We start from the raw sequence: 14624 nt of genomic DNA, 5'->3' as shown, positions 1-14624 counted from the left end.
CAGCTCACGCTTCACACTCGCAATATTCGATTAATGAGATGCGTATTTTAATCATGATTACAATGATTACAAAAAGTGATTTATGTGTTTAGATGTAATCCTCACAGAATCAGCAAGCGCTTCGCGCTCGCATTTTTTGTTTAGCGAGACAGGTACGTATTATGATTACAAAAATTTGCTTATAGTTTCCCTTTTAAGGTCTAAATATAAAAAATTTCAGCTCGCGCTTCGCGCTAGCATTATTTGATCAGTGAGATACATTTCCATTTAATGGCATAGTCCTTAAAATATCTCTATGAGGTCAGTTTACCTGGCAATTACCCCCCCCCCCCACTCTCTAAAACACTAAGTAAAATTTTACTCAATATTGGGTAAAAAGGGAACATGCGTGTTTGCTTGGTATTTGTTTACCCCATATTGGGCTATTTCAACGCAACATTGCGTAAAATTTACAAAATATTGATATATCTTTTTACCCAACCAACATGCATATTCCCATTTTACCCAGAATTGGGTAAACCTTTTCGTAGAATGCACGGTACGCCATTGAGCAGAGTATTATTTAGATGGAATAACTTAATCTGTATCATAGAATTGTTTTATATTTTATATCTCCTTTTTACCAGAAATATTTCAAATGAAAGAACCTTCTTACACTATTTTCACACAATATTCGATGTTAAACTTTATGAAAACAAATCTAGAACAAACATTATTATGAAGCTCAGAAGCTGTAAAATAACCGTACCACTCTATCGCTGATGTAGCTCAGTTGTATAAAAGCGTTCGCCTCACGAACGATAGGTCAGAGGCCCAATTTCCGACGTGACAAAGTTTAATCTTTCTGCCTTCTCATATGAGAATGGAGAAGATGAACATTTTGCATGTTTTGTATGATAACCTGCTGGAAGTTTAGATATGATAACTGTAGTAGATACATCGGTATAAAAGAGTTTTCATCAATATTAATTTTATATTCAACTATGCAGTTTATGGGGGAAATAGATCATAAAAGTCATAAAGATCATAAGATAACACAGATTACTCAAATTCAGTTGAAATAGATGCAAATCGTAGTAGACACGACAGATTTTTTTTTATCAGCAATAGTGACTTGGAGTGAGCTGCTCACGATGGCGTTATGGTGAGCGCGGGAGCTATTCACCCAAAACAAAATCACAATCATGTAATTGTATTTTTCGATATATATAATTCTTGTACTTTCCTTATGGCTGACATAACTTTTGCACATGCCGAATCTATGATAGAATCAATTCAATATAAAAAGGAACCGATCTCTGTCGATTGATTGCTATACGTTAGCTTGCAACTTTATTTTATTGTTCATCGTATCCTAAGATTGGCCATTTAGACTTGACTAAATGGTATCGGAACGTAAAAGCGATGATTAGTGATTAGTTTCTACAGTATGTGAAAAGACGCCTGTCACATGAGAGGTTCTGTAACCGATCTTATTTAAAATGGAAATGATTCAGTAATAATGCTGTGCTTATTTTCTGCGATATCGAGGACTTAAGATGAGATTCATTAATATACTTCAATAGGAATAATGGTGATAACCAAATGAGATAATAGTATTTAAAGAAGCAGTAGAAGTAGTAGTAGTATTAGTAGTAGGAGTAGAAGTAGTAGTAGTAGTAGTAGTAGTAGTAGTAGTAGTAGTAGTAGTAGTAGTAGTAGTAGTAGTAGTAGTAGTAGTTGTTGTTGTTGTTGTTGTAGCAGCATGCAGCAGCAGCAGCAAATTTTACAACAGAAGAAGCAGTATATAATTGACATTTGCATCTCATCCTCTGTTTTGATTGTGGTTCTTTACTCGTTTGCGAGGGGATGGTGGGGAAAATCCCTTAAATGTTGCGATTTCTTATCGAAAAGTGCAGATGAGATATTGAACTCCAACCGACGCACAGAGTATTATCAGCAGTCAATGATAAGGTTACGTATTATTTTGCTTTCTTAAGTAGATATGAACAAAGTGATGAGGTAAATTTCCAATTGATGTCCCTCCACTTCGCCCTCTTTCCGTTTGTTTTCATCCCCTCAAATGGGATGATTCTACTTTGGCAATCACTTCGTTAACTCACCAAATGGTCTTATTGCCATGAATCCCACTTTCCATTTTATTTACATTTGTCTAACATCCACTTGGTCTTATGTCACTTAGTTTATATCGTTATTGTTCTTTTTTACAAAATAAGTATACGAATTCGAAATTTGACCAACTGGGCATTAGACTAGATTAGAATTAGACCAAGTGGGTATTAGACCAAATAAGGTGTAGACTGACCTACAATTAGACTATGTGATACAGTAGTTAACTAAATCGGTTTAGACCATGTGGTATTAGAATTAGGCCAACAGTATAGCTAGTGAATATAAGACGTGGACGTGTTTGTAAAGCTTACACACAATTATTGGAACATGTGCAGTCCTAACTATATTACATAAAGGGAATTTTCAGTTAGCAAAAGAAAGGATCCCCAGTCATGCGCAAAGTCACTCGTATCTTACACCCGGCTTTATGAAACACCCATGCGTGCAAGTTAATGCGGTTAGCATGGTTAGAATGAAAATGAATGACATTTACATTCATGCTAATAAACATTAATACCAGCATACATGTGGTTTAAACCAATAACTGGCAGCCTTCGGCGTGCTGATACGTGCATTCACAATCCAATGACGTTTATCTTATTGAAAAGTAAAGTACAAGGTACTTTTGGCAGCTGAGCCAATGGGCTAAGATAAATAGTAAATTGAGAAAATTTGAATTTTTTATGAAGTTTGTAAGTAAAATTGCACCTGGATTGATGATATTGTTGTTTTATCGTTGTGGTCCTTTGCCCATTGCCTAAACATCAATTATTTTGAAGCACCATGTTCGAAGTGCGTCATATACTTAAAGTTCGGCCCTATCAAATAAAATCACTGAATGAATTGCTCCGATATACCAGTCGAGAAACTACGTCAGATGCTCGGATCAGTTAGCATTATTCGTTTTTTGGGTGTATTTTAGGGGATTCAACGTTTGCTAGCTTTTTCAATCAATGTCAAAGCACGAGATCCAGTCTGATTGAATATTTAATTCAACAGGTGGGTCAGCTGGGTTGGCTTCTACATGCCTATTGACCCATTTTCCCCCTCCATGTTAGTGAGTCCTCGCTTTAATTAATAGCCTTGCATTTCCCAAAGATTACCCCATTCCAACAGCAATCTTCTGAAAACAACTTTTTCACAATCTAAATTTGATTTTCAAATACGAAATAAGATTTAAAAAATCAGTAAAATCTTAAATTATAATGTTATGATAAATGACATATAAAAATTGATGCATTTGCCTGTTTCATTTTATTCATATAATTTGTAGTTTTTCAACAAAATATTTATCAAGTGGGAGAAAACTAATGTTTTGGAGGTTATTTTAAATGGCTGTTTTCAGTCATTAGTTTTTTTATTAGATAGACAAAGTAAGGAAAGGTAGTATATCGTCATACACGGTAAAAAACGCTGTTGAAAATTCTATACAACAATATTGTATGCGATATTTATAGTAGTTGTTTAACAACTTAAACGACCGTAACTATTGAAGATTAAAATTCATTTTTTTTTCAAATACATGTACATGTTTAAACTGTTAAACAACTACTTTAAAGTCCGTTTAATGAACAGTGATGTATGGAAAATTTAAACGGCATTTTCACTTTGTAGCAATTTGTTTTGCCTATACATTCCTCATCTGTTTTATCGGGACAAGAACACTGCGAACGGTTTATCTGATGAGATGCTGAAAATGAAATAAAGCGACTTGTGTATTTTTACGAATCTATCCGAAACGTGGAAGAATATCGTAATATTAATATCGTGATTGGCAACGAGGAAATGAGATATATATATTTATAATTTTCTTACCTGTTCATGTTTGTATGAAGTACTTCGAAATCAAATATGCCATCAAAAGGAAACAAGGAAAGAGAGAAGGGGAGAGAGAGAAAAAAATGAGCAAGAGGAACAGAAACAGGCAGACATGGAAAAAGAGAGAAGGGAAGACGGGTAAGTATAGAGGGAGTCTGACAATAAAAGTCCTAATATTATACAACAGACCTTCTTGTATTCTTTTCTTCAACGACATTATGAGCATGATCGATGTTTTGATGTATTCCATAAATCGGTTCTTTCTTTTTGATTTACAAACCATAAAAAGAAAAGAAATGGTTGGTTAAAAGAAAGGGGAAAGAAAGAGGTGGGTAGTATATTGTCCTATTATGGGAGGTTGTTTATTACGATTGACGACCAAATTGATAGCCCTCCTCAATAAAATATTGACAAGCGGATATTACAGTGCATTCTTAAATGAAAGGCTCTTGTGTGCTACCTTGTCATTTTGATGAAGTCTCGCGGAGAAGAAATATTCGTATTGTGTAACGCTATATGGTAAAAAAGAAAAACATCAGTTTAATTGTGATTTAAGTTTTGGTATATCTTGAAACGATGAATTAACTGTCAAATAAAAGGATTTTAGGGAAAGATTCGATTTGAATACAAAATCATGAAACTGTATACTGGTATATGGTTTAGATTAACATAATATAAATGATATACATTAAAATAAGATCGGTTCCCGACAAATTATTTATTTTTAGAATGAAACCAATACCAACAAATTCAGGAGGCATTCTTCAAAATGCATTCTGATATGATATCATCAAGTTTGTTTTTAGGCTTTATTCAGAAATGTTTATTTTTTCAAAGCCGCAGATAGTGTGGTAAGTAAAAATAACTGTTTTAATTTAAAAAGATATAACGCCCACTTGAATGTTGACAGTTAAAAATGTCATAATTACATATCTATCATTATTCACATTATTGCACCTATATACCTACATAAGCTTTAAGTTCAAACATGTGCTGCCAGCACAAGCCAAGTGACATTTGTATATAAAACGATGCACTCTCCTCAGTTGGTAAATGCTATGGTAATCATAAAAGCTGATATTCTGTAAGGTGTCTGACGAATACAAATCATATCGATCTGACTTTTTAATGGAATATGAAGCGAATATTTGTTCCCCCAAAAGCGTAATCATGGAAGGATCGTGAGTGACAAGAATGGGAGATGTCACACGGCACATCGATTTCTACTCAAATATCCCCCGTCTCAGTGCAAGAGCATAATGCCTATCTATTCAGAAAAAAAATGATACCTTATTAAATATTATTTGCCGAAATATGTCCGAAATTCAAACAAAACCTGTCTTGCAGGAGCAAGTTATCAACTCAGTGAGTTAATAAACAGACATATAATCAATGGAACTGGTGCGCCTCAAATCAATACAACAAACATACAGTACATGGGGAGTAAATTAGAAGCAGCCATGGGGTCCTCGTATCAAAGAAACAGGTAGAGGGTTAAATTGAATTGACTTGATGAACTTGCTTCTGGGTGTCCGATCCTAACACATCATCAAAACATTTATTCAAGTTTGATGTATCATATTTCCTCCTGCTGTTGACAAGCTTCTTCCTTTTAACTCACCACAGCCTCCCTTTCCACCTAAAAAAAAAAAATCTTTGGAGGGAGTAAAAATTCAGGTTATTATCATCCATTAGCATGCACGATGATTATGTCGCTAACAAGTAATTTCGAGATGTTTTACTTCCCTGAAAGATTTAGCATGGATATGTCCTTTATATTGAGAATCAAATTGTTTACAGCTATTTTTTATCGCGTTGATTGATATATATTTTTTTATTTCTAATTAATTACAAATCTGATCTGGCCAGGGATTTCTTTCTTAGGACACTAGCCCTAAATTAAAATAATATCGTTGCATTAAAGGCAAGAGAACACCCGTTGTTCAGCACTGACTCAGCGGTTGACTTCCTCAGCTTCTGACGAATTATATAACTTGAAAAATGTGCAACTTTATGAATTTTGTGAATGAAAAGACTTTCACGAACCGCTAACGACAAAATAGAATCAAAATCAAAATACTAACTTTTCTATTAACATGATTAATTTCAAAGATCTTCATCGTCAATGTTTCATACCAAATCACACTTGAAATATTAATCGAATTAGAGTCATATTAGGTTATGAAATAAATAATGATTTTTTTTCGTATCTCTTAAACCGAAAGTATCATCGATTAAGAGGTCAATAAGAGGCCAACCAACAGTTAGAGGACATTGTTTTTACTTGTGTCGGCGCTAAATTAATTTTGCTTAGTTGTATTGTTTACATAAAATGCCGCTAAAATGAATGGTCATTATGCATGCCGTGTATATGTATATATATAATATATATGTGGAAAATAAGGGCAAACACGGAAAACGAGTATCGCCGGGATAAACGACAAAATTGGATGGGAAGGGTGACAAATAGGTAAGAAAATGAGGAAAGACAGAAAGAGATGGACAAGATGGAGAAAGAAAAAGAAATGGATGGAATGTGAGAAACAGAGCAGGGGGAAAGGAGCCTCAAGATTGTATAACGAGATGAAAATTATTAAAAGTCGTTCTAAAAATATTCGGATATTTTTTCTCTGTTGACTTAACCTTTTGAAGTGTTGGTCGGCGGACCTAGAGACGACGTGTCCTGATTCGATGTTACGTCGTGTATGACATCACCATTTTTAACTATCTCCTAATTTGATTACAGAATCTTAAAATAAACCTGCAAGTTCAATCGCGGCTGCGGATATCAATAGAGAATATATGAACCTCTTTCCAGGGCCGTTAAATCGATTTAAGCCAGGCAGAAATATCTACAAGGAAGGCAGTCTTCATGTATTCAACTGGAATATTCAATCTTTTCGATACGCATTTTTTTTTCATCTGAATGTTTTTTTTAAATCTGAGTTTTTGTTGTTCTTAGGGGAGTATAATTTGCTTGTAATTTGCAATCAATTAACCCATTTCTGATTATCCCCCACTTTTTTCAAAAATTTGCAATTCATGTCATTATCATTTTGTTAATAAACACGTGCACACATTTTCCCAGTAATGCACAGAACCTTTTTATTGATTTCATTCCTAGGGCATAAAGTGCCGTGACAATAATCGAAGCGTGAACTTCCATAAGGTCAGGCGCCTTAGACCACTTAGCCAAGGTACCTTCACATGTATGTTGTATATTTTGTATACTCGTATTTAGGCCATTAATAACAATTTTTTTTCCTTATTCTTCATTTTATCTCCTAGGCTTCCCATTTGAAAGGTGATCCTATCAACATTTCTATGTTACGGAAGAGGGGAGACGAATCAGTGGTGGACGATTTTTATTCCAGACAACTTGGTAAGTCTGTGCACTAAATCATTTGATTAAAAAAACAATACAGATTGGTAAAAGTCGAAACAATAAATTGATATTTTGTATACTTTATTGATTCCATGTCAGCATAACCTACGATATACCATCAGCTTAAGTAAAGAGTAAAATGTGTACATAAAACATAACAGCTTTGAGGGAACGATACATCATATTTAAAAGATACGTAATGGCCAGGATGAAAGAGATGGTAAACACAAATAAGAAAAGAAACCTGACTGCGGTTCACCCAAACTTTCTAGAATATTACATTCCAATGCTGAACAAAACTTAGCGTTTTGGGGATAATACAATTTAAGTATATTTCATATGTCTATCTCTATTACTACGTTAACAATTCTCCACAGTCATGACTCTGTGTTATCACTGTACATGGGCGGAAATCCCAGGGGACGCATCCCCCTACCCAAAATAGTAGGGGGACACAATATCAAATTTCCCCCCTACTATTTTTGGTGGAAAGAAATACATCATTCCAAATCGAAATAAAACATGGTCGCATGTCATAAGGTGGTCCAATTTCGCGAACAGGATAAAAATGGTCAAAATTTTTTTTTTTGATATGTTATAGCTATTACCATTCTCTAAATAATGAAAAAGTTTTAAGTCTCGATTACCGTTATTTTTCCTTAAAATGACTAATTAACTGCTAATTATTACATGGATGTCAATGTAAATGTGAATTTTGAAATGTGTTTTTCTCAAATTGGACCTGCTGCACATAAAATAGTGTCAAAAGTTAATGCAACATTGGATCACCCTAGTATTTTGCAGTTATAATCTTGAAACATCAGTGATTAAATCTGTACCAAAAATCGAATAATTATCTATTATTTTATGCATATTAATTATACTAATTAATTAACAGTATTTAATTTCACATTTTCGCCCCCCAAAATACCTGGCACTGTATTTGTATGCTTGGCAAAATGACAACATCATGGGTAGAAATGTTTGTTGCAATGATACAATTGCAATTGTACTAAAAATTAAGATTACAAATTAGACAATTAACCAAATCTCTCCGGTTTACTCATTGATAAGGTTGCAGATCAGAGCTGACATACACATGTATTCCATAGCTGCATATTTTCAAAATTGTCAAATTTTTATGACATTTAGTTGTTCCCTGCTTTAAAACGCCCAGAAATATGAGGATATCAGTCATATTACATTTATAGTAAGTTGTTAATTAGGTTTAATTAATATTTTATCATTTACCGCATCCAAAGGCTCCGCCACCCCTGCTACTTCAAACTTAATGTGCTACGGTTTTTGTTCCTGATATTGTATTGATCTAATTCATAGTAATATATTTAGCCTATAGACTAGTTCTAACTGCAAAATGAGATATTACTCAATAAATTTGGTCAAGATGCTGTGATATAGCAACAATTTATCCATGGCACCGTGTCGAAAATTGTTCATACGCCACCCTTTTTGCATACCCAACTTATGAAATGCGACCACATGTATTTTTGGACGGTATGACTTACTTTTTGGGTGATTACCTTTCCTTGGGGGGGTCTTGTCAAGTCTATTTTGGTCGAAACATGGATCCTACTAGTCGAAATGACCTTGCTTTTTGGATGATTACCTTTTTTTTGGCATGTCAAATTTTGCAGCCCGTGATCCCCTACCTTTGGGGAGAGATTTCCACCCTTGTCACTATAATATCACTTGCTATGTCATAAAATTGTTAACCTGATAATCCAATCAGAGCATTTATATGCACATCATCGCCTCTTTGGAAAATTGCATAATGACGAATTATGACACTCGCAATACCTCTTTTAGGTTAGGTTTTATTTTCGACGATTGTAATTAGGACCATGTATATCACTTTATTTGCAATAATTGCTTCAATATGTAAACGATGATGGTGATGATGATGATGATGATGTTACATTCTAAAAACAAAGAGTAAAAAATTACCTAGTATTGTGTAGAAAGGGAACATGCATTTTTGCCGAGTAATTCTTTCCCTCAACATTGGGCAAAATGCATGTTTGATTAAGGGTAAATAAATGTCAACACAACATTGCGTAAAATTTACAAAGTATTTGGTATCTTTTTACCCAACAAACATGCATGTCCCCATTTTACTCAATATTGGGTAAACCTTGCATTAGAGTGTAATAATGATAATAAAAAATATGATAATGAAAATGCTAGATAACGAATTTAATAATAATAAGTGTGATAAGAATGATGATTAGAACAAAATATTCTTTGAAAGCTTATATTATGCTACAATAATGAACCATACCACAACCTCTAATTTGACATGTTTCATGCGGTCTGTATTTGTATGAGTTATTTTATGACACCTATTACCTACTGTCGCTTCCATTTACTAGTACATGCTATTTTCATGTAGACATGTTAAAATTATTTATCGTATGGAAATATGTAATTAGGCCTTTGGTCGCAATTTTGTTAAATAAACAATTTATATTTCTTTTTTAAAAACACTACAAAACAATTGATTAATCTGATACATAAAGATGAATTCAACAAGATCACACGAAATATTTTTTTAGACGCAAAGTAAAGCAAGCGTTTATTTATTTTGCTCATTCAATACACTAACAGCAAATTTGAGGAATTTTATTTTCGTTCATATTGTCGGAGGGATAGGAGACGAGAGAAAGTAAAAGGATTTCGTTAGTGATTCCATATGCGTTAGGGAATAATGCCGTCGCCCATGCAATAACTATGAGATTTTTATATTATTATAGAAAAAAATACCCTCGCGATATAATGTCTATTAGTCATATCAGTCAAAGGATACACACACTTTACTTCTTAGAACTCACTTTCAATATCGTAGATCTAGTTTAGTGCTCAGTTTTTTTTATTATTATTATTTTTTTAAACAACGCCTAACTAAATAATGTGGGATCTTTGTACGTGCATATCATTTTGTTTAGTATGTCAAGAGAGTTGTTGAAAAATAAATTCCACTGAATACAAAAAATAAGTGAATCTCCATTTTTACTACAATTTGGACTATTTAAAAAACAATAAATATTAAAGTTTTGCTCCAATAGGCCTATATATCTCATATTTTTGGCTATTCGTGTAACCTTTGACTACAATAATTGTGCTTATAACCCTGGTCATTCAATTTCATGATCAAACTCAAAATATTTTTGAAATAATCGTATCGATCTTTTTTTTCTACAATCATGTCACCTTTTAATAAAATGTACCTGGGATTCGATAATTTAAAATTGTGTCGGTGACCATGGTGACGGAGGGTTTGTAAAAAATGCCCTTAACAATTTAAGCTTGCCTTACAGAGGAAATATTTTTAAGTATTAAGGAAAATAAATGAAAACAATAGTAACCATACTTGGTTATATAGCGTTACAATAAAGTACAATAAAGGCAAAAAATAGCAAATGACTATAACAAAGCAAAACAGCCGTTATACAGCAAAAACTGTGGTGTTAACCGGTGTACATTGAGGACCACACCAGTTATTTTACACCGGTGTTAAATTGTTGGTGTTAGTTCTACATCTATAGGTGTTATTACAACATATTTGTTTGCTACATTTACACTCTTTGGTGTTATGTTCAATCTTTAGGGTGTAATTTAAACACCTCAGGGTGTGGTCCTCTATTAACACCAATTGGTGTCAGTTTTAACACCACAGTTTTTTCAGTGTTGCATTCCAAGCAATATATTCCTGACAGATCCTGACATTAACCTCGTCTGAGTTTAGGGCATCACACAATAGACAAATTTCTTGTTGAAGGATATTAGTGCTTTGAGTAGGTTTTGAACCAGCGATAAAGAAAAGAATGAACGTAGACGAGTCCATGGGGCCATATCTTCCGCGGCCCCCTCTTGGCTGCGCAAAAAATAAAAATAAGGGAAGGGTAAGAAAACGAAGAAAAAATGAGGCGAAAATGGAAAAAGAAAGGTAAATGAAATTCGGGAATTGAAAAAAAGAATATTCAGGTCATTATATCAAATCAAAAGTTAGCTCGCGCTTTGCGCTCGCATTGTCGGTTGAGAGAGATATATATGATCTTCTTATGAGGATAACATGGAGCTTAAAATGATCCCGTTTTCAAATTAATATGCACAAATCGTTTTGGATTGAAGTTTTCATTTTTATTTTTTTAGCAAGTAAATCATCCTGTTTATGCTTAAAAAATGTGCTTAATGACAAAAATTTCGGCTCTCGTTATGCACTCACATTACTTGACCAAGTGGATAGGTATAGTACATTCTCTTCATGCATTTCTACAAACAGTCCTTAAAATATTTCCCATTTCGGGTCAGTAAAAAATATTCTCAATTCACGCTTTGTATTCGCTATATCGAATGTTCGGTTTGATACGCACCCTGTCGTTTTTATTTATTAGAAACTTGCTTAAACTGTCCAGTTTTCAGGTCAGAATATAAAAATCAGCTTCGGGCTCGCATCACTCGTATAGTTAGAAACCCATCCTGTTCATGGGTGCAAAAAAAAGATGTTCAAAATGTCCATTTCCTAGGCCGGAATATAAAGAAATTGAGCTCGCGCGTAGCGCCCGCATCAGTATTTTAGTTAGATACCCATCCTGTTGATGGTTACAAAGAGTTCTTAGAATGTCCAGCTTTAAGGTACGAATATCAAACATTTTCAGCTCGCGTTTCGCGCTCGTATTGTATTGGTGAGATAAGTATCCTCTTCATTATTCATTACAAACTTTTTCAGGACAGAGCATTAAAAATTTTAGGTCGCCTTTCGCGTTCGCATTAAAAGCTTAGTTCGATATACTCATCTCGTCCATGCTTATAGAAATGCTAAGATTGTTCAATTTCCATGTCTTAATAAATTGAACACCCGTGCTTGCATTATCTATTTGGCCTTCTGAAATATACCATAGTTCGAATAAAGATAAAATGTAATTAAGCCCGTAAGTCTTTTGTAAGGAGTATAAGCACTACCCCGTAAAATACATCAACGAAAATCGGCTTTTTCCTGCCAATAGGGTAAAATATGGATAAAAAATATTTGTTCCGCCTCCCCAATTGAAGAAAGCTGGACCCGCCCCTGATAAATATATTCTTTTTCTATAAGATTAAGAAGAGTGTCGATTACGTAAACATAAGCCATGGAAAAATCATCAATTATGAGGTTTCTTGCAAGCGATTTACGGGAAGTGACATAATGAAACTAGAAAATGAAATCACAGAAACGAGGACAAATTTCGTATTTTACATTATTCACATACTCCTAAAAAAAATCATATATTGTTTCGATTTGAATGGTGTGGATTTTCGCTGCATAGTCGATTGCATTAAAAATCTATCATGATTTTGCATTTTTGAATTGTAAGATTCCCACTTATATCCGTAGACATATCACACTCATTGATGTGAAGATGTTTTAAGTACCAATTTATTTGATTGTTAAATCATCTTGCGTTGGTGTTAAGATTTGATTGCAATCCCTTATACATTTATAAGAAGATCAGTTGTATGGCTGTTTTTATATAGCTATTGCACTTCATTCGGGTAAAAAGAATCCGAGGCGTTGGCGTCGGTTTTGTGATTGAAATGTAGAGGATTATATAATAACGAATGATTATATAGGGTCCTCATTGGAGAACAGTTCAAAAGAGCTGAAGTAGCTCACTTGTCCTTGAGTAAATAAGGATGTCAGAGTTAGAGTCAAGTAAAACACCGGGAAAAACAAGCTATTGAATATATTTGAAAATCAAAAATAAATTATACTGATTCCATCAATCAACAAAAACAACTTGAATATCAATTTCACTTCAAAACCATCATTCAAGTGATGTACAAAACAAAACAGAAAAATACCACTCGGATCTCCGAGTGGTACATAATACATAACTTTACATATGAAAGAATGAACATTTCTGGACCAATTTATCAAAGTGTCAACTCGTTTACCGGTAAAGATACCAATATCATGTGTATTGCAGATATAATCAACATGATCTGAAAAATAATGATAATAACAATAAAATCTAAGAATCTAGAAATTCTGCTTATAAAATCATAAGTAATTTGAACGAATCATTCAATCATTAACATAATTAAGTATCTGGTTTATTCTGGTCTTTTGACTTCTGACCACCGTAAAGACCTTTGTCGTACAAATATCATCTCCTTTTACACAACTACCAATGAAGATAATGAAAGTTATGAATGTTTTCTACTATTTTACGCACAAAATAATTATTGATGAACAATGCAGAATTAAAATAAGACATAATTATACTCTATCCCTTATTATAATTGATGATTACAAAACTAGATAAAAATTTACCCAGTTACAGGTAACACGGCATCAAGTTATCAAGGAGATAAATTTCATTCAACTCTGTATGACAATGGATTTGTCACACAGACAACTATTTAGTCGTTTAAGAATGCGGGTTTCAGTTAAATTTCACATTCTCTATCGGAAATATGAAATGGAGTTCTCGGTCACGACGATCATCACTACGTCACACAGACTCCTTGTTATTTCCCATATTACCCAATAACAAATAAAATGATCACCATGATCAACTATAATTCAGAGAATTGTACTTCTTTTAGTCTCTGTCAAGTCATTCATTCCTCAACCTGCGAAAATTAGTTCCTATTCAGGTTGCATGTTTTTCCTGATGCGAGCGAGCGACGACCGACGCACAGTGGGCCGGGGCGAAACAAAAGTGCGCCAAAAGTCATTTTGGGCAATTTCAGATTTTTAATTTTTGTCATGCCCAGCTGAAAGACAATACTTTGAAGAATATTTCAGCAAAATATTTCATTCCGGAATTTACATAAAGGTTGTTAATTTCCTACCTCAAATCGTAAAATGTGACATTTTGCGAAATGTCACGTATATGACATCCTAGTTGAGAAACAGGCCATTGCTCAGGAGGCTTTTCACGTAGGAATCTGAAATGGCTCCCACATAATCCTGATATATTCTTTTTTCATGTGAAAGGGTTCAAATGAGATAAAAGGCACTCTTTAAGAGGTTTATATGATGATTTTTTCCTCGAAATAGGCTGAAAAATCCATGTTTTTTGCATTTACAATAGAATCGTTTAGATTTCCGTGGATTTCCGTCTAAATTCTATAAGCATCATTTTTCCCGATGTCTAAGCTTTAAGTCGATACCAAATTTAGCTGCCCGTTTTTGCCCGTTTTTATGTTAGAGCCGATTTTACTTGCCACAACACCCCAAAAACCTGTTCAAAAACGGTATTTTTATACCGCGCAGTCATCGTAGCGCACCGTATGGGTGTACATT

The 14624-nt window shown here is 33.8% G+C and overlaps 1 protein-coding gene across 3 annotated transcripts in view; it reads left to right on the top strand.

Annotated features, from left to right (window-relative positions):
• The window catches only part of LOC121411093 (corticotropin-releasing factor-binding protein-like), a 51210-nt gene that overhangs the window by 12776 nt on the left and 23810 nt on the right, over positions 1-14624 (top strand). For all 3 annotated transcript variants that reach the window (XM_041603611.1, XM_041603612.1, XM_041603610.1), the window contains exon 2: positions 7219-7312. In XM_041603611.1, coding sequence (XP_041459545.1) covers positions 7219-7312 — 94 coding nt within the window. The remainder of the gene's footprint in view (positions 1-7218; positions 7313-14624) is intronic.

The sequence above is a fragment of the Lytechinus variegatus genome, chromosome 3, assembly GCF_018143015.1.
Source record: "Lytechinus variegatus isolate NC3 chromosome 3, Lvar_3.0, whole genome shotgun sequence".
In the NCBI taxonomy this organism is placed as follows: Eukaryota; Metazoa; Echinodermata; class Echinoidea; order Temnopleuroida; family Toxopneustidae; genus Lytechinus; species Lytechinus variegatus.
The sequence above is the reverse complement of the archived record's forward strand: the minus strand, read 5'-3'. Positions and strand labels throughout refer to the sequence as shown.